Genomic DNA, 18,244 nt, shown 5'->3' with positions numbered 1-18,244 from the left:
CTGCTGAGAAAGCCCCACCAGCAAGCTCTAGGGAAAGCACATGTCTGGAGACGCCCTCTCCACCATCAATCTCTTGTGCAGCTCAAGATGCTGCAGACCGCTGTGATTGGAGGGTTGCAGCCTGGTACTCTAATAGCGACCAATCTCTACATTATTCACCTTTTATCTCTTTTCTTCTCAAGCAAAGCTATATTTTATCCCTTAAAATTTTTTCCACCTATTGTTTTTAACTGCTTACATTTTTGTTTTATGTAGGTCAATCAGAATGTGAAAAAAATGCCTAGTATCTTTTTAGTTTAGCTGAATCATCCTAATAATAGTCTCTGACACAAGTTCTGCGGCTTAGTAATATCTTCCTTATTTTAGGTAGTAAGGAACAATAAAATTTTCTGTTTTATACTGGCAAAGGATGACACTTTCATTAAGGAAATCTAATTAGCAGCATTTTATCAAAGTATGCTTTCTGTAGTTAGGAAAAAGATTAGTATTTGAAGCCTTAACACTTTTACTTTTGTATCTCTCCCTAGGGCCAAATATAAAATAAAAGACATGCTGAAAGTATTAAAAATTACAAATATGTTAGTAAATAATAAAGAAATTAAGAAAAATATTAATTTAAATTTTAAAATATTTTACCTTTTCACCAGCAACACCCTTTGCACCAGGAATTCCAGGTACACCCTAAAAGAATACATACACAATGCGAGTTTAATCACTTCCTCTGAGAATCCATGAGATGCCAAGCCCACCGCACACTGCAGGGAGGCTGAGGGAATCATGGCAACCTCAAAGCTTTAATGTGAGGAAGATGCTTCCTAGTTCCCAAATCCTGCACAGTCATTTATAGAACTACCCACAGTTTAGAGGGCATGACTTTACTATATCTGACTTGTTAAAGCTAAATGCCCTTAAAGCAAATCTTGTCTTTAAACTAAAGTTACTTTTCAAGGACAAACTTCCCAAATTAGAATCCAGTACCATTTTCAGGTCAAGAGGAGCTCTAATAGGCAGGACAGAGACTACAGGCTTGTGACATGGTTTCATGTATGGAGTAATAAAATAAGACCTCTCAAAAATGTTGGGCTTTGTAGTAGAAAAACGAAATGGTAGGAAGATGCTGGGTCTAACTCAGATTTGATATCATTGGGAGTGCTAATTTATCTGATTATTTAAAAAGCATTAGGTGTCATAAAAGATAGGGGGCCAGGCTTTGATATTACCAAGTATTCTTTATTAATTAGAAAGATTTGCCTCCAAAGAGCCAAGAATACACGTGGTACAATCCACATGAACTTCCAGACACATTAATGCAAGGAAACACCAATTTGAATGACTAAAAATAGTACATAATCCAAGGGGTCAACTGATCACACAGCACTCTTGTAGCTTAACCCTACTAAGAAGAACTTTAGAACTGGTTTAAAGTGGAATGAAATATACATAACCCTACAGCTTAGGGTTAGTTAAAAAATATATTAAAAAGACTGAGTAAACTAAAGAGAGAAAAGGAATCCAAACCATAAAATTAAAGCCTATTATTTATAGTTATTACACAAATAGCTATTCAGAGAACAAGTATATAAAATACAAATGTAAATTGTAAAAATGTAAAAGTAAAACATCGTATCTTCCCCAGAACTTATCAAATTAGGTAGCATGTTTCTCCCCAAAATGTATATCTTGAAAACATGTATATAAACCAATTAACATGTAAAGAATCAAATACTTACTGGTAACCCCTGCAATCCTGCATCACCAGGAGGCCCAGGTTTTCCTGGTTCACCCTGCAAAAAAAGCTTTTATCACATGATTGAACCTGTATGAACTGCTGTATCACTTTTAAGAAAGGGAGGAGCACAGACGTTTTAAGTAAAAGGATTGTCCCAACAGCTGACTTTACATGCACTTTTATAAAGTGACTTAATTTAGGGTGAGGGAGTAGGGTGGGAAATAGGACATAATTCAACCAAAACGCACAGTCTCTCTCAACCTACTTTCATCAACAGGGTAATTTTACTGAGTTCCTGAAACCAAGCAAATAATTATACTATTCCAACAAGTATTTCATACTTGACACTTGATTCAAAAATTCAAGGAAGGGAAAAAGCCAAAGCTAGCTAAATAAATCTTTTGGTGATTTAGTAATGGAAATGTTGCGCTCAGTTGGCCAGGGCAGAGGCAGTCCCACTCACTCTTGGACTAAATTACACAGCCTACCTTTGTTCCAGGCATTCCAGGGATCCCATCACGGCCATCCACACCTGGCAAACCCTAAACACACACAAAGCAACATACTGTCTCTTACATGCAGTCACATTCTTTTTCCCTTCATTATTTTCTAAAGTTTTATTGCAAGTCTATGATCACTGAAAAATGTGCTTGATGACTACAGCTCAGGACATACCGTGTCTCCTTTGGGCCCAGGGAGACCAGGAATTCCTCTAGCACCTTGAGCCCCCTGCAGGGCGGAAGAGAAAGAATAGATAAAACATGTTCAGTTATCATAATACTTAGACATGTCAAAGAGATCAGCATAATCAGCAGATGACACTAAAAAGCAGGAGGCTTAGAGTGACGAATTTAAACTCACTCTCTCTCCTTTGGGACCTGCTTCTCCTGGAGGTCCTCGCTGTCCTTGATCACCCTGTATGAAAATAAAATTTGTTAATATAAGCAAAAGTTACTTATTAATCAACTTTTAAAAATTAGAAAGCATCATCCATGTCATCCAACTATTGGTCTTCCACCACAGTGGCTTTGCTCTATCAAGGAAGTCTAGATGAAGAAATCTTTCTATAAAAATGGCATTGTCTCAAAAATGGATATTACCATAGAGATAACTAAGACTTGACTGTCTTTCGTTTTCCCCTTAAATGCATTATGCCTCTGTGTTCTTGCGTGTAACATATAATGGCTCCATGCAGTGGATTTCGACATCAGTAACTGCATGTACATATCAGCTAACTTCATTGACTGTTATAGAGGTTTGAGGTTTGGATTAGTTGCCAATCTTTCCCTCATATTATTTAATCCCACAGTCAATATTAGTGATTTATGTCGAAGTGACCTAGCTAATGTTGATATATGCTACAGATGGTAATAGATAAGAGGCTGTGTCTTCCTAAAATACAGTTTTTGTTGAGTTGCTTAACTCTAAAACCTCAAATTGCTCCCTATTGCTACTTGATCTGTTCAAATGGCTCAGGTTGGCATTAAACATTCTCCATGATTTAGTTCTACCTTATCCATCCAATCTCATCTTTTCAACCAAACTTTCAACTCCAGGCAGTGACAGCCCCTATGACAGCACACATATCCCATCACCACCAACGGTGCCACCCCTGTACTTTGCTGCCTTTCCTGCCCACAGGCTTTCAAACCAACCTCCCTCTCAGGTCCTCTTACATGGATGACATCTATCCTATGCTTTAGCATTTGATCTTGTATAGTTTATCATTGAGTTACTTTCTGTCTTTCCCCTGGGAACACAGTTGGAAATTCTCTTTGACAGTTGGAAATTCTCTCTTTCTTATATCTTTTCTACTTTTTATGTGGCATATTCAGTTATCAATGGATGGCTTCTTTGTCTATTTCCCTCAAAAAACAGGCTTGAGGAAATCTAAAATAATGACACATGGACATATGGCAATCAAAATGTGGAATAATGAAGTCAGAAACCATAGAAAATGAAAAATATCAAATGGGCAAGAAACTAGAAATGAGATAGTTACTGAGACTCAACGCATCCTGACAACCAAAGAAAAGGAAAACACAGCAAACATAAATACTTAATAATTTGGCTTAATCTGTGAAGAAAAAAAATCATATCACATCAGAAGAACATTTCTATGTACCCAAGAAAGATACTTGTCTTAATTAAATTTAAATTTAAATATATACATAAAAATTGTCCATTTTTCCACTTTAGTTATTCACATGTAAAGAATACTGCACACATATGCATACATAGCAAAAAAAAAAAATCTATCATTGGGTTTTGTGGAAGGAAAATCACTTACAGGTGCACCAGGAAGACCCTGAGGCCCAGGTTCACCATCTAAGCCCCGAGCACCCTGCAAAAAACAAGACAGTGGAAAAAACTGAGATCAGTCGTGTATGTTAAAGGAAGCATCCATCTTTCTAAAGACATTTAGTAGCCAGATGAAAAGGAGGTTTTATGCCTGTAATACAAACAGTGATCCCAGAGGAGTAATTACTCAGGCACCTCAGGTAAAAAAAAAACACTTGTTTACATCTACTCAGCATACCAACTGTACTTAAACACAATCTTTGATGCCACCCTGTTTTTTTTTTTTCTTTGAGACAGAGTTTCGCTCTTGTTGCCCATGCTGGAGTGCAGTGGTGTGATCTCGGCTCACTGTAACCTCCACCTCTCAGGTTCAAGCAATTCTCCTGCTTTAGCATCCTGAGTAGCTGGGACTACAGGCGCATGCCATCACGCCCCAGCTTATTTTTGTATTTTTAGTAGAGACAGGATTTCACCATGTTGGCCAGGATGGTCTCGATCTCTTGACCTCATGATCTGCCTGCCTTGGCCTCCAAAACAGTGCTGTGATTACAGGCGTGAGCTACTGCACCCGGGCAACTCTGTGTGTTTTAAGTTAACACTGCACCAATTCTCAGTTGCTGACATGAGCTAAACACACAGGTGCTTATTAATAGATCGGTAAATCTATTAGAAGAAGTTTGGTAGCTACTCTCAGGGTTCTTAACATTTCTACAGAAATTCATTAACCGCCAGGCGGGCGGATCACATGAGACCAGGAGTTCGAGACAGCCTGACCAACATAGCAAAACCCAGTCTCTATAAAAATACAAAAATTAGCCGGGTCTGTTGGCACATGCCTGTAGTCCCAGCTACTGAGGAGGCTAAGGCAAGAGAATCACTCCTCCCAGAGGAGGAGATTGTATTGAGTGGAGGGAGCACCACTGCACTCCAGCCTGGGAGACAGAGTGGGACCCTGTCTCAAAAGCACACACAAAAAATTTATTAACGGTGAAGGCCATGGAGCCACTCTAAGAGCAACTGCTATACTCTGGTGCTGCCACACTGTGAAAGGGATTTCTGGGATTCTGGATCTCCCACCAAGATCTGGAATAAGAAGTCCAGCCATGTGATTCATGGAAGGAATTACTGGAAGGACCTTAGTATACCCTCTCCCATCCTAGACAGATATTAGGTTCAATTCGCATAAAGTAACCAACCTATTTTCTCAAGAACAGATCCACTTTACCAAGTGATGACATAAGAATGACTCAGAGCTTTATAAATCTAATTATCTTGAAATAATCTCTGATGTGGCTAACGTATTGTACACTATCACCTCTTTATTTTCATCATGAGAATCAAAATGTGATCTTAAGATCTTAAAAAGTGTTTTTAGTGCTATCTGCATGCATGTATGCTATCTGACAAAATATAACCCCTATCTTTCTTTTTCTTATCTACTAAGTGAATAAAAAGGCATAATGAGGCAGCCTTCTAATGAACCAGGTTGAGATGTGAAGATGATAAAATAAATGAAAAACAATCAAGAGTACTGGATAGATGTCAGGCCAAGAAATCAAGTGTCAAATTTGAATCAAGTGTCAAATCAAGGAAGCTAGGTGGACAGCATGTGTAGTAAGAATTAAAAATTAGAAAATCCATGATAGAAGCTTCAGACATAGGTAGAATCAAAGAACTCAACTGAAGCAGAGGTACCAGAGAGCCCTGAAATTCTTTGATCCCTGAAAAGTAGGACAGAGCAAAAGGCATTCTACATTCACCAGAGAAGAAGAGATTTTGAAGACCTGAAAAAGACCTTGAATTTATCATTCACCTTGCATTACAAGAGCAGAACCCAACCTTTGCATTACAGAAATGGCTTTGATGCACTCTCTCTCTCTCTCTCACTGCTGTTCAGCATGAGCTTAGACTCAAACTGCTGTTACTAGGTGACAACTCTATGGGTCTGAGTTCACAAGAAGAGCTTTTTTTTTTCTTTCTTTCTTTTTTAAAGCAATTTGACAGAACTCAGAGGAAATGAGAAGTTTGAAAAATACCAAACAGAAAAATATCTCAAATGAAGACCATATCAAGAACAGTAACTGGTTTCAAAGTGAGGGGTCACATATTCTAGGGGATGATTTAAATCCAGAAAAAATGAAGGTATCAGCAGCTCGGAAATAAATGGGATCTATTATCTAATAAAAGAAAAAATACACACTGAATGTTACTTAAGGTAACATAAATATAGAAATATGAATGCATCTAATATGTTTTACAAACACAAAGTTTTCAGAAAAGAAATATTGATCGAAAAAATAGATAAGGAAAGCAGGCAGAATGAAAACACCTAGAAGTGACAAAGAGCCTGGAAAGAAAACATTAAATTGACAAAAAAAAATTGATAAATAAGCCTGATCCTTCATTCACCAAGCTGTGCATCTCTTTTTTAAAAAGAAAAATTTAATTTCATTTATTGAGCATGTACAATGTACAATGTATTATTCCTTAACTGTTAATAAAAGGCTCTGTGCTGGTGGTGGAACTGACACCAATTAGCCATAGAGGTTATAAAGAGAATGAGGTCAGGGTCAGAAGTGGTGGTGGGCAAAGATGCTTTTCGTATTTTCTGAAGCCTATAAATTAACTTTCCTAACATTCTTTCCAAGAAGTGGTAACCACTTTCTCAAAATCTGATAGAGAGGCTAACCACACCCCTACACACACACCAAGGAAAACACTTCTGAATGCAGCATGATGATTCTGTGATGATAATCACTGAGCTAAGCATTGCCTGTCCTTCATCCTCCACCAATGGCAATACCTCATCCTTCTAATGCCATCTCCTTCATGGACCCTCTCAGTTTTCCTATTAAGATTAGCCCTGCTTCTGCTGCACTCCATCATACCACTGGCCCTCAGATTCATGTCTCTTTTGCTTACATTGTAGTTAACTATCTACTTATTTGTCTCGCCCAATAAATAACCGACTTGATAAAGGTCTTATTCCCCTTGGAATCTCTCCAGCAGCTTGCAGAGTGCCTTGGTATGGAAGTGCTGGGAGAATCTGGTTTCTGAGACAGGTCTAAGGGCAGGCTAGTGTCCTCCAGCCATAAGTGTATAACCCATGCTAAGGGCAGGGCTCATGGATCAGCTTGCAGGTGGGTCACTGGAGGCCCCAGTGTCTTTGGGGATGTCCTGCCTTGGCTTACCTCTCATTTTCCATCCTCCCTGTCTTTGTCTTGCCTGACCAGAAGCACTCCAGGCACTGTGCCAGTGGTATCAATGCTAACTGCTGATCATGACAATGAGGTAAAATGTAAAAACCTTGTTTACTCCGATTTACTCAATATAATTTAAAATAGATTAATACATGGCAAATATCATGCATACTGCTCATTCCTATTATCTGTGCTTACAACATAATTGCGAAAACCTCATCACACATCTACAAAGCATCATAAAATGTCATGTTGTCAGACTGGGTGCGGTGGCTCATGCCTGTAATCCCAGCACTTTGGAAGGCCAAGCTGGGTGGATTACCTGAGGTCAGGAGTTCAGGACGAACCTCACCAAATGGTGAAACCCCATCCCTACTACAAAATACAAAAATTAGCTGGGTGTGGTGGCGGGCACCTGTAATCCCAGCTACTCTACTCGGGAGGCTGAGACAGGAGAGTTGCTTGAACCCGGGAGGTGGAGGTTGCAGTGAGCCGAGATTGTGCCATTGCACTCCAGCCTGGGCAACAAGAGTGAAACTCCTTCTCAAAAAAAAAAAAAAAGAAAAAGAAAAAAAGAAAAAAAAAAGTTGTTGAATAAAAAGCTTTGTTTAAATAGCCAGAATTTTAAATATTTAACACATTTTGATATTATATTATTGTCATCACCATCTTACTTTTTCCCCTTTGTCTCCAACTATGCCGGTGATGCCTCGCAAACCCTGGGCTCCCTGGAAATGTAAAAAAGAGAAGTGAATTATTTTAGTTGAAGCAAAGCTTTTTAAAATCTCATCACAAAAGCTGATCTAGAAAATGGAGATTATCATAACCAAAGGTAATCCTAAGAAATAGTGACAATATATAGACAAACATTTCTAGTTTAGAAAGTCCAAGGAGAATTCTTCAGATGGTAAACCTTTTCATAAAATTCTGAGTTCTTACACAAAACTGAGTTGACAAAAAAGTAAATACCAGCATAAGAGAAATTGTGATAATATGTTTGACTTACCTTTTAACTCATATATAGAACTTATACTATTATTCCCACTTCCTTCACGGCATGTAACTTGGTGACATGTAACATGATTTTAAACATTGAAATAATTTTTTCCCACCAGTGGATACCATCAAAAGCAGTAGTTTCCCAGGCTAGCCCACGAAAGCCTATAACCTAGAAAGGAGGTGGAGCCTCCATCAACCCCTTGTAGTCACTATTCATTGCACCATTCTTATGAGGAAAGGCATTCTGAATTCCAACTTGGGGCAATAGGAACCTATCTTAGGCATAAGAGTGGATAATCCTAAAAACGAGGGGCTGAGTGTGATTTCTAGGATCTCTTTCAATACTGAAATGTTACCATTCTGGACTCTCTGGCCCCGTAGTAAGAGGGATCCAGAAATCGATCCTGGAAGGAGTGAGCCTGGGAATACCATTGGAAGCAGAGGAGGGTGGATGTTCCACTAGGAAAGTGGGGGTAGCTACTTCTGGACAACCTGCTAACTGTCCCCATTGGCTTAAGATAAAGGAACTCTAGGCCAGCCATTTCTCTCTTCTTCTCACTTGGAGAAAAGGGGGCAAGTCCATGACCAACTCTTCATTCAGACCAGTCACAGATTCTATGTAGATCTGTCAGGAATGACCTCCAATTCAAATATGCAAGATGATCCAGTTTAGGATATCCATTTAGAATATCGAGTGAGATGTGGCCATATCAGATGAAAGCTGCTCTTTCTCATATAGCTCATTTCCTAGCTCTAAAGTTATTTCTATAAAAAGAATATTTGGGTCAATAGCAGCAACACAAGAATACCACATATTGTCTCTTGAGGTGTCTACTTTGAAGAACAGAGCTTTCTCTAAATATTCCAAGAAGCATATTTTTTAAAGTTGTGCATTACTTTATATTTGTGCATGTACATTTAAAAAGTACATGCTTTTGAAAATTTGGCATACCTATTCCCAAAGAGCAGAAGGTCATCAAGCACTAACAGATATCTCCCAATGGACCACTCGAGCCACGCAGCACCCAACATAGATCCTTAATCCCTGAAAACACTGTTTTAGAATGTTGTTTGCAAAATCCTGTTTTGAGAATCTTTGGGAATGGCTTTTATAAAAAAAAATTTAAATCCCTACCAAATTTTCATCAGATTAAAAAAAAAAAGCATATGTCACTGACACCATGTATCCCTATCTCCCACCTGCGAAACAAAGTCCAGCTCTTAGTGTCTCATATGGCAAACACTCAGGGGAGGGCAAACTTCTGAAACAAACACGCTGGACACCACAGATTCCCTGAAAGTTCTCATGTGGCTTAAAAGCAGAGACCATTTCTTCCAGATCCTCTGACTTACTTCCTTTAGCTTAATTTCCCTTACACTTTAAATGCCCTTAAACACTAATCTGTGCAGCTCCCTGAACCCTTTTTAAACAGCCAGTCCTGTGGAGAAGAGCAGAGCAGGCAAAGGGTGTTCCTGTGTTTGTCTTCAACTCTTCGGTTTCTAAGAATAGTACCTGAGCTAGTCTTTTACATAGTCTTTGCCCTGGCTAGCTGCAATGTTAAATTAATAGTATTCAATTATTATTTCCAAAATTGTCATTACCCATTTTAACAAGAAAAAGGTATAACAACTCCTTTTTAATGTAATACAAAAGTAATGCAAATTCTGATTTAACAACATCTGAAACTGAAGTTTGATGATGCCCCAAGTCGCCTTACTGTGAATATTATTGCAGAAATCTGCTAAAGCACAAGGGACCAACTTTTTATTAAAAGACATGATATGAGCAATTAAGAATGTTTTAATTAATTATAATGATTACATACTGGAATAAGCTACATTAATCCAATAAATGATACACCTACTGCATATTTAGAATACACAAAATTTTCTCATTATATCTTGTGATAATACGATAGAACATAAAAGATATGTATCATCCTCTTGTGCTTAGTATTTGCTTTTCAATTACTTGGACCTGAAATCTGGTAAATGAATGTATGCAATTATAGGTAGAATTTTTCTGTTAAAAAAGTGCTACAATATATAATGAAGACCCTGTCCTATTTTGAAAAAGTACTTATCCCCCAATGCTGGCGTAGTAGAAAAATAGAGGACACCAAGTTCATGTAATGCTATTCATCCAACTGCTAAATAGAAAATATTCCAACAGTCATGGAAAAAAAAAGAATATTTACATATCCTAGTTAAATATTTTTTAAAAAATACTTTACTGGAGGTCCTTGAGCTCCAACTTCTCCCAGTTCTCCCTGGTCACCTTCTTCACCCTTAAAAAAAAAAAAAAAAAAAAAAAAAAAAAGCAAAGAAAAGCACATCAAAGGTTATTCTAGCAAATGAACATAGAAATAGGCTTGGTCTAACTCAGTATGTTTTAAGTTCACTTGGTGACTCCTGAATTATTTTACTTTCTTAAATTATTTTATATGGGCAGTCCAAATTAATTGTAGAACATTCAGAAAATACGGAGAAGTATACATATAAAAAGTCACCTGAATACAACCATTTAACTATAAATGTCAGTAACATTTAGATGTTATCCTTTCAAAGTTTTTCTAAAGTGGGGAAGGGGGAAGAAAGACAAAGATACCAAGAAAAAGACAGAGAGATAGAGAGAGAAAAGTTACTCATTTATGTTCCAAGTGTGTGTCAAATGGGGGGGATGTATTATTAGAAAAATGTAATTATACTATGAAAACTTTTTCATAAACTACAATATTTTTATTGTGATTTTTATATTAGCTTTTCTTATTATAATTTTTGCACTATATACAATATTTTAATGCAAATCAGCCATTTCTTTTGTGGGTTATACCTTTAATGTCACTCATAGAAAAGCCTTTTCCACTCCAAAAATACACATTTATTTATATTTTTGCTCTAGTAATGTTGTAACTTCTTACGTAGAAATCTCTAATTATCAGTAATTTGTTTTGATGTAAAACAAAACATAGAAATCTTTTCTTTTGCCGGGCGCGGTGGCTCAAGCCTGTAATCCCAGCACTTTGGGAGGCCGAGGCGGGCGGATCACAAGGTCAGGAGATCGAGACCACAGTGAAACCCCGTCTCTACTAAAAATACAAAAAATTAGCCGGGCGCGGTGGCGGGCGCCTGTAGTCCTAGCTACTCAGGAGGCTGAGGCAGGAGAATGGTGTGAACCCAGGAGGCGGAGCTTGCAGTGAGCCGAGATCGCGCCACTGCACTCCAGCCTGGGCGACAGAGCGAGACTCCGTCTCAAAAAAAAAAAAAAAAAAAAAAAGAAATCTTTTCTTTTTTCTCTTACTTACTGGCCACTCTTCTAATAATAGATTCTCTCCACACAGGTTTCAAAATTCGTCCTTAACATATGCTATATTGTTATTGGCTCTAGACTTTGATTCTGCTCTGCCGATCTATTATATGACGTTGCCAATACCACAACATGTTAATTAGTGAAATTCTATAATACATTTTAATCTTAGGTAAGGAGAATTCCCTTATCTGTATTTTTCATTTATAGTTACTCTTATTTTTTAGATTTCCTAAATGTTTACTCTTCCAAATCAATTTTAGAATCATTGGGCAGATCTTTACAGAGTCTACTTGCTTTGTACTAGGACTGCATTAAATTAAGAGAGTAATATGGCAAGAGTTAAAATCTTGACAATATTGAAATCATTTATCTTGATTTTTTAAACAAATTATGAGAGTCATACATATTGGTTTTAGCCTCATAATTATATTCAGATTATATTTCACTAGAATCTATAACTGACAGTGGGAAGAGGCAGTCCCAAGGGGAAAGCCAGAGAATTACCTTGTTCTTGGCATGGATAATCATCACATGTGCCTAATTAAATGCTACTTCTATTTCCCTACAAAAATATAAAACTAGATACAAAACAGCAGTGATTGATATGTCCACTGCAATTTTTCCATAACTAGGTACAGGATATTTTCCATAGATTCTCCATAAACTTTGGAGTCATATATTTGAATTATTTCACCTACAAGTGAAAACCACACAACTAATCCATAATCTGGAAGTTAAATGACAAATTTAGGAGTAGCAATTTATTATCATTTCACTATGATTTTTGCATGAGTATTGACCTTCTGTATAATGTTACTAATACCACATTTTAATTATTGAAATTTTACTATTCATTCCTATATTCATAAACAGTTTTTAAGATCTTCATTAACTAATTTGTAGGGTAAAATTCAAGACAAATTTGTGAATTTGAATCCAAACTTCAGGCCTCCAAGCTCTTACCATTCTGTTTTCAGTTTCAGTTCAGTCTATCTGCTCACCCTTTCAAGGTTCATTCTGCAATGAGCTATGGCCATCCTATTGATTTTCAAAGACATCACTTACACTTTCAAGTGACACTAAAATGTAAAATAAAGAAATTTTCAACAACTTTCTAAGTAAATTTTGGCCGATTACTTGACATGCCAAAAAAAATTGTAGGTTTTCCACTGAACACCAAACCAAATTTGAGAATCTAGATAATTAACCTGTTTAAATATTAAAAAGACCAGTTTCATGTGAAAAGTGGAAAGGCATCTGGATTAACAGCTCCATCTCCAAATCCTGTGGGATGGGGAAGTGAAAGTTCTCCAAAGGAAAGCATCACCAAAAGAAGGAGAAAAGGATACAAACATCAAAAATAACAGAAGTCTACCACATCAGCTTTACTGCATAGAATACCTCATGAATATCTTTTGATGTAATTTAATATTTGTACACACTTGTTTTTTGTAGTTAACCAATACTCTATTATTATATTATATGGCTATGACATATTTAATTTAGTCCCCTGTGCTTGGACTTTTTTTTTTTTTTTTTTTTTTTTTTGGTTTCCATGCCCCCAGTGCTCAGAATAACCATAGTACATAGCAGGTACTTTATATTTGTTAAAACTTTTAATGACAATTTTTAAGATTCAGTGGAAGAATGATCACACAGAGAAATTTCCAAAGCATTCGGGGTTTTTTCCTATTTTCTCCAATTTGATATTGGGAACCCAGCTGTTATATTTCAGATAAATAAAATGCCTTAACTATCACAGCCTATGTAATAAAAGACTTTAAAAATAAATGTCCAAACTGTAATAGGGTACAGAAAATTGGTCTATTTATCCTGATTATTTGAGGCTATTTAACAGACTGATTTTTAGCTAAGAAGTTCAAGCATATTAATGCCTGAAGACATTGATAAATTGCCCCTTCAGTTCTTGACTTCCGAAGAAAAGACTAGTCTTCTGTCACTACCCAATAAAGGGGTAGAAGGACATCGTCAACAAAGTCAAGAGGACCTGCATTAATAAGAACTACTTGACTTTGTAAAATATTATCAAATTTACCGAGACAAAACGTACTATGCAGGAAGTCAAATTCTTAAGATACTTAAAGATGACTTACACTAGTAGTTGAAAAAAAGGGCAAATAGGTGACCTTGCTTTAAATCTCAGCCTTGGTTTTTCTGCAGGGCATGCCAGCTGCAATGCAAATTGTGCTGTGGATTCTATTTCTATCCAAATAATAACATAAGTTATTACTAACCTCCTACTTACTCAAAATCTAGGTTATATTGAAATGAGGTCAGAAATAAATAGATAAATTGTTTCAGAACTTGAGATGAGAAGCTCTAAGCCAATTACCAACTTCTCTGTTTGCTAGTCTCAGCAACACTTGTCATAAAATTTTACAAATGTCATAAAATTTTGTCTGGTGAAGTGGAACAACTATCTGAATAATGTTGGACTATCATAGCATCAAGGAAAAAAGCTGAGTGTGATCGATTTGAAAAGAAAAGAAAAGGTAGTGACACACAAAAAAAATGAAAATGTCTGGTGCCTTATTTGTAAGTGTTTTTTGTAAATAAACAACTTTAGAATATGATGTTTAGTCAAATATTGATGCATCTGCTTAGAACTTATCAACCATTATTTGAAAAAGAAGGGCAAAATATCATGGTTCATTATTTACTATAATTCCTAATTTCTTATAATGAAAGTGACCAATAACTCCTAATCACAATTTATCCACTAAATACCCATTCTCCTTACCTTGTGTCCTTGTCTTCCTGGTTCACCAATTTCTCCTTTGGCCCCTTTATGACCCTAACAAATGCAAAATAAATAATTGTCCTGAGTTTGGTACAGAAAGTGATCAGAAGGCTCATAAAGTGATCCTGCTTCCCTAAATCAGTGCCAATGTATTACTAAGAAATGGTTATGTCACAAAGAAAATCAGTGCCTTGAATGACCTTAACAGCACCATGACTGCCATATATAATTAATATCAGTTTTACTTAATAGAAAAACACTGCTCTAGAATAACAGACTCTTCATTACCTAGTTCATTGATACCTGCCTGTTATTTCCTAGTCCCTGTTTCTCCAACTTCCTCACACAGGTTAGGAGCATTAAGTCTTCTCTAGTTCTGGGAACTTAACCTTTCGGAAGTGACAGCCTTGACCAAGCTCAGCTGGCTATCCCCTGCCCTCTGAAGGCTGCTCTGAAAACCTTTCGGCCTCCTCCATTCCCACCCCCTTCCTGGTGGTGGAGGAAGGGCTGGTATAAGTGGACTTTCTCTGATGCACAACCTTCTGCCTCTTTCTGTGTACTGTTTGTTTGTTTGTTTGTTTGTTTGTTTGTTTGTTTGATATGGAGCTTCGCTCTTGTTGCCCAGGCTGGAGTGCAATGGCATGACCTCTGCTCACCGCAACCTCTCCTCCTGGGTTCAAGCAATTCTCCTGCCTCAGCCCCCCCAGTAGTTGGATTACAGGTGTGTGCCCCTATGCCTGGCTAATTTTGTATTTTTAGTAGAGACAGGGTTTCTCCATGTTGGTCAGGCTGGCCTTGAACTCCCAACCTCAGGTGATCCACCCGCCTCAGCCTCCTAAAGTGCTGGGATTACAGGCGTGAGCCACCGCGCCCAGCCTACTGTGTACAATGTTTAAGTGCAAAGGGAAAGCAATAAAGGGCAGTGGGTGAAAGCTGCATTGCATGAAAAGAAGATCCCTGTCTTTTCTTGTCAGGCCACCTGTCCTAAGCATGTGTGTGCTTTGGGTAGTAACAGGAGACAAAACTGTGAGACAAGCATCCCAAAATGAAAACTGTCGGAACTTTCACCCCTCAAAGAAGTCTTTTTGCAAAATAGGACACCTGTCCAGGCCTGAATCTTCTGCAGTTGAGGGAACCCACCAAAACTACCCTTAGAAAAACCCTAATGGAAAATCAGTGCCTTGGGGCCTTTCAGTTCACAGCAGAGCTCCATTGGTCTGGAATGTCTCAAAATCACTTTAGACTCAGAGACTAGAGAGAGAGAATGCCATTTATCCCCAGAATGTGGTATGTATTTGTTTGTATGGAAAATTTTCAAGTAATTATGATGGCAGACAGAGAAAAATACTTTTGGAAAGTCTCTTTTCCTGACTATTTTGGGCAGTTTTTCAAATTTTTTTTAACTAAAAGTTTTCAAATACATTATGTACACAATCCCCTCCAACTGCCCCACCACTCACTATCTCCCTTAATAAGAAGCACTTTTTTTTTTTTTTTTTTTTTTTTTTTTTGAGACAAGGTCTCATTCCACCACCCAGGCTGGAGTGTAGTGGCACAATCACAGCTCATTGCAACCTTGACTTCTCGAGCTCAAGTGATCCTCCCACCTCAGCCTCCTGAGTAGCCAGGACCACAAGTGCACGCCACCATGCCTAGCTAATTTTTTATTTTCTGTAGAGACAGGAGTCTCCCGCTGTTGTCCCGGCTGGTCTCAAACTCCTGGGTTTAAGCAATCCTCCCACCTTGGCCTCCCAAAGTTCTAGGGGTACAGGCATGAGCCACTACACTCAGCCAGGAAGCAAACGCCTGAATCTTAATTTGGTGTTCTAAAGTCTCTCAGTCCAATGCATTTTATTGGTATTTCTCCCTGAACTAGAAAGCCATCCTATGACTAAACATCCATGTCTTGGTAGGAATACATGTCAAGAGCAGCTGGAATTGCTAGGATTGAATAAGCACTACTTGCCTGATCCATCCAAGTGAGGTCTCTGCACCAGGAAGGTTAATGCTTAAAGTAAAGGCTCCATTTTATCTGTGGATAATACTCTTAAAATACTGGAAGTTTTTCTCTTACCCTCATGCCTGGTAGGCCTGGATATCCTGAGCGACCTGGTGGACAGGCATTGGGACACTGCCAGGGAGAGAGAGAACAAAGAGAAAGAAAGACAGGTAGAGTGCATAAACTAGGACTCCTGCTTTGTGACAAAGTCTTTTTTTAAGGAATTCCAGTTACAGAACTCCATTGCAATAATATTCATTAAATAATTTTAACACCCCTTTCCTTCTTCTTCTTATTATTTCACATTTAAAGCCAGAAATATTTCTAACTAACAGAAAAGTATAAAGAATATAATACCCTCCCCCATGAATCTATCATCCAGATTTAACAAATGTTAATATTTTGCAATATTTATTTCAAATCTAATTTATTAAAGAAAATATGTTTACAGATAACCTATTGTACCATGACAGGATTCATTTCCCCTTCCCATTCCACTAGACTAGCCACATCCTGAGGTTCACGTCTCCCATCAAAGAGGCCAACATTGCATGTAGTGCACATTACCACCATCATTGGACTGTTACTCTATGAGCAAAACAAATCCTAGAGGAAGTTATTTGAATTCTATCTCTTTAAAACCTGGATGCTGTAGTGAAAAGCATGTCTTAGTCATAAAGTAAAAAGATTATAGAAGAACAAAGATACATCTATAATGAAAAATTATTAGTCTGAATAGATGCAAGCCAGTAGCCCACTAGTGTTACAAACTGCTCTGCCATCTGAGTGAAAGGAAAACACAGACACATAGTATATTCCAGGGAGATCTTTTAAAGAAAACTCATCTGCAGACTATATGGCCTTTGAATTAAAACTATATTTTGTTCAAAGGAAAGCATCTTACCAATGGATCTCCATCATGAAAGCCAATTGTTCCCTAAAGTAAATAAAATATTAAGGTTCAGAATACAATTAAATAATGAATTCAAACATACTAATAATACAAAGCTCATCAGGCAAGAATATAAAATATATTTGTTTAATAAAATACAAGAAACAAATAGGAGCAGATAATTTGCTAATATTCTAAAATCCTGACTCATGGGCATGTTCTCTTTGGAGAGTCATGAATTGCAGTAGATTATTTTGGGAAGGCATTGAAGGGAAATGAAATAAGAGGCGAAATAGAAAATGTGGGGAACTTTGAATTACAAATAAAAATATGAATTATCTTCTATTTAAACTCCTATTTATATTTTTCTTATTATGAAAACCTTTTTTAAAATTAGTTCATTTGAAAATGCTTCCTTTATGTATCTAAGTTTTGAGCATTGAGACGTCACAACTGTCAAAAGACTTCAAAAGTAATGAGTAAGATATGCCCTGTAAAAACCACCTTTTAAATTATTGTGATTCCTTTACTTCTTGCCCTAAAAAGAACCATGCCCTGAGTACAGGAAAAATTTGATAGCCATTTTGGAAATTTGGGGCAATGACTCAATTAATAGGAACTTCCATTTTGGGTTCTTAGATTTTTTTCCAACCCTGACTCTCAGACACAAAGAGAAATTCAAGTTGCAAATAACTTACACGGGGTCCTGGGGGGCCAGGGGGGCCAGGTCGTCCTCTTCTCCCAGGGTCACCCTAAGTTATTTGAAAATTGTGACACAGTGGTTATACATGTGTCAAAACACAGTACATAAAAACAGTGAGGCATGAGAGAATGGTATTACTGGAAACCCCCACCGAGCTCAGCCATGCGTAGACCTGCCACCAAAATCGATGGGTGGCCCATAATCCAATTAGTACTACAAAATGAGAATAATAAAGGCATTCCAGTCTCACCGAGGTAATAAGACAAGTCAGAGAGAGGCTAGGGGAAAAAGCAAAGCCAATTCTTCTCTATAGGACGAACATTTTATCTACTCTGAAAACAAATTGGAAA

General features: G+C 37.4%; 1 protein-coding gene across 6 annotated transcripts in view; it reads right to left on the bottom strand.

Annotated features, from left to right (window-relative positions):
- The window catches only part of COL9A1 (collagen type IX alpha 1 chain), a 175,929-nt gene that overhangs the window by 36,940 nt on the left and 120,745 nt on the right, over positions 1–18,244 (bottom strand). For all 6 annotated transcript variants that reach the window (XM_065543867.2, XM_065543869.2, XM_015449246.3 and 3 more), the window contains 12 exons: positions 17,890–17,943; positions 17,204–17,236; positions 16,375–16,431; positions 14,301–14,354; positions 10,464–10,517; positions 7,905–7,958; positions 4,020–4,073; positions 2,591–2,644; positions 2,405–2,458; positions 2,218–2,271; positions 1,731–1,784; positions 637–681 (listed from right to left, as the gene is read on the bottom strand). In XM_065543867.2, coding sequence (XP_065399939.1) covers positions 637–681; positions 1,731–1,784; positions 2,218–2,271; positions 2,405–2,458; positions 2,591–2,644; positions 4,020–4,073; positions 7,905–7,958; positions 10,464–10,517; positions 14,301–14,354; positions 16,375–16,431; positions 17,204–17,236; positions 17,890–17,943 — 621 coding nt within the window. The remainder of the gene's footprint in view (positions 1–636; positions 682–1,730; positions 1,785–2,217; positions 2,272–2,404; positions 2,459–2,590; positions 2,645–4,019; positions 4,074–7,904; positions 7,959–10,463; positions 10,518–14,300; positions 14,355–16,374; positions 16,432–17,203; positions 17,237–17,889; positions 17,944–18,244) is intronic.

The sequence above is a fragment of the Macaca fascicularis genome, chromosome 4 (assembly GCF_037993035.2).
Source record: "Macaca fascicularis isolate 582-1 chromosome 4, T2T-MFA8v1.1".
Classification (NCBI taxonomy): domain Eukaryota; kingdom Metazoa; phylum Chordata; class Mammalia; order Primates; family Cercopithecidae; genus Macaca; species Macaca fascicularis.
This window is presented reverse-complemented; position numbering and strand designations above follow the sequence as displayed.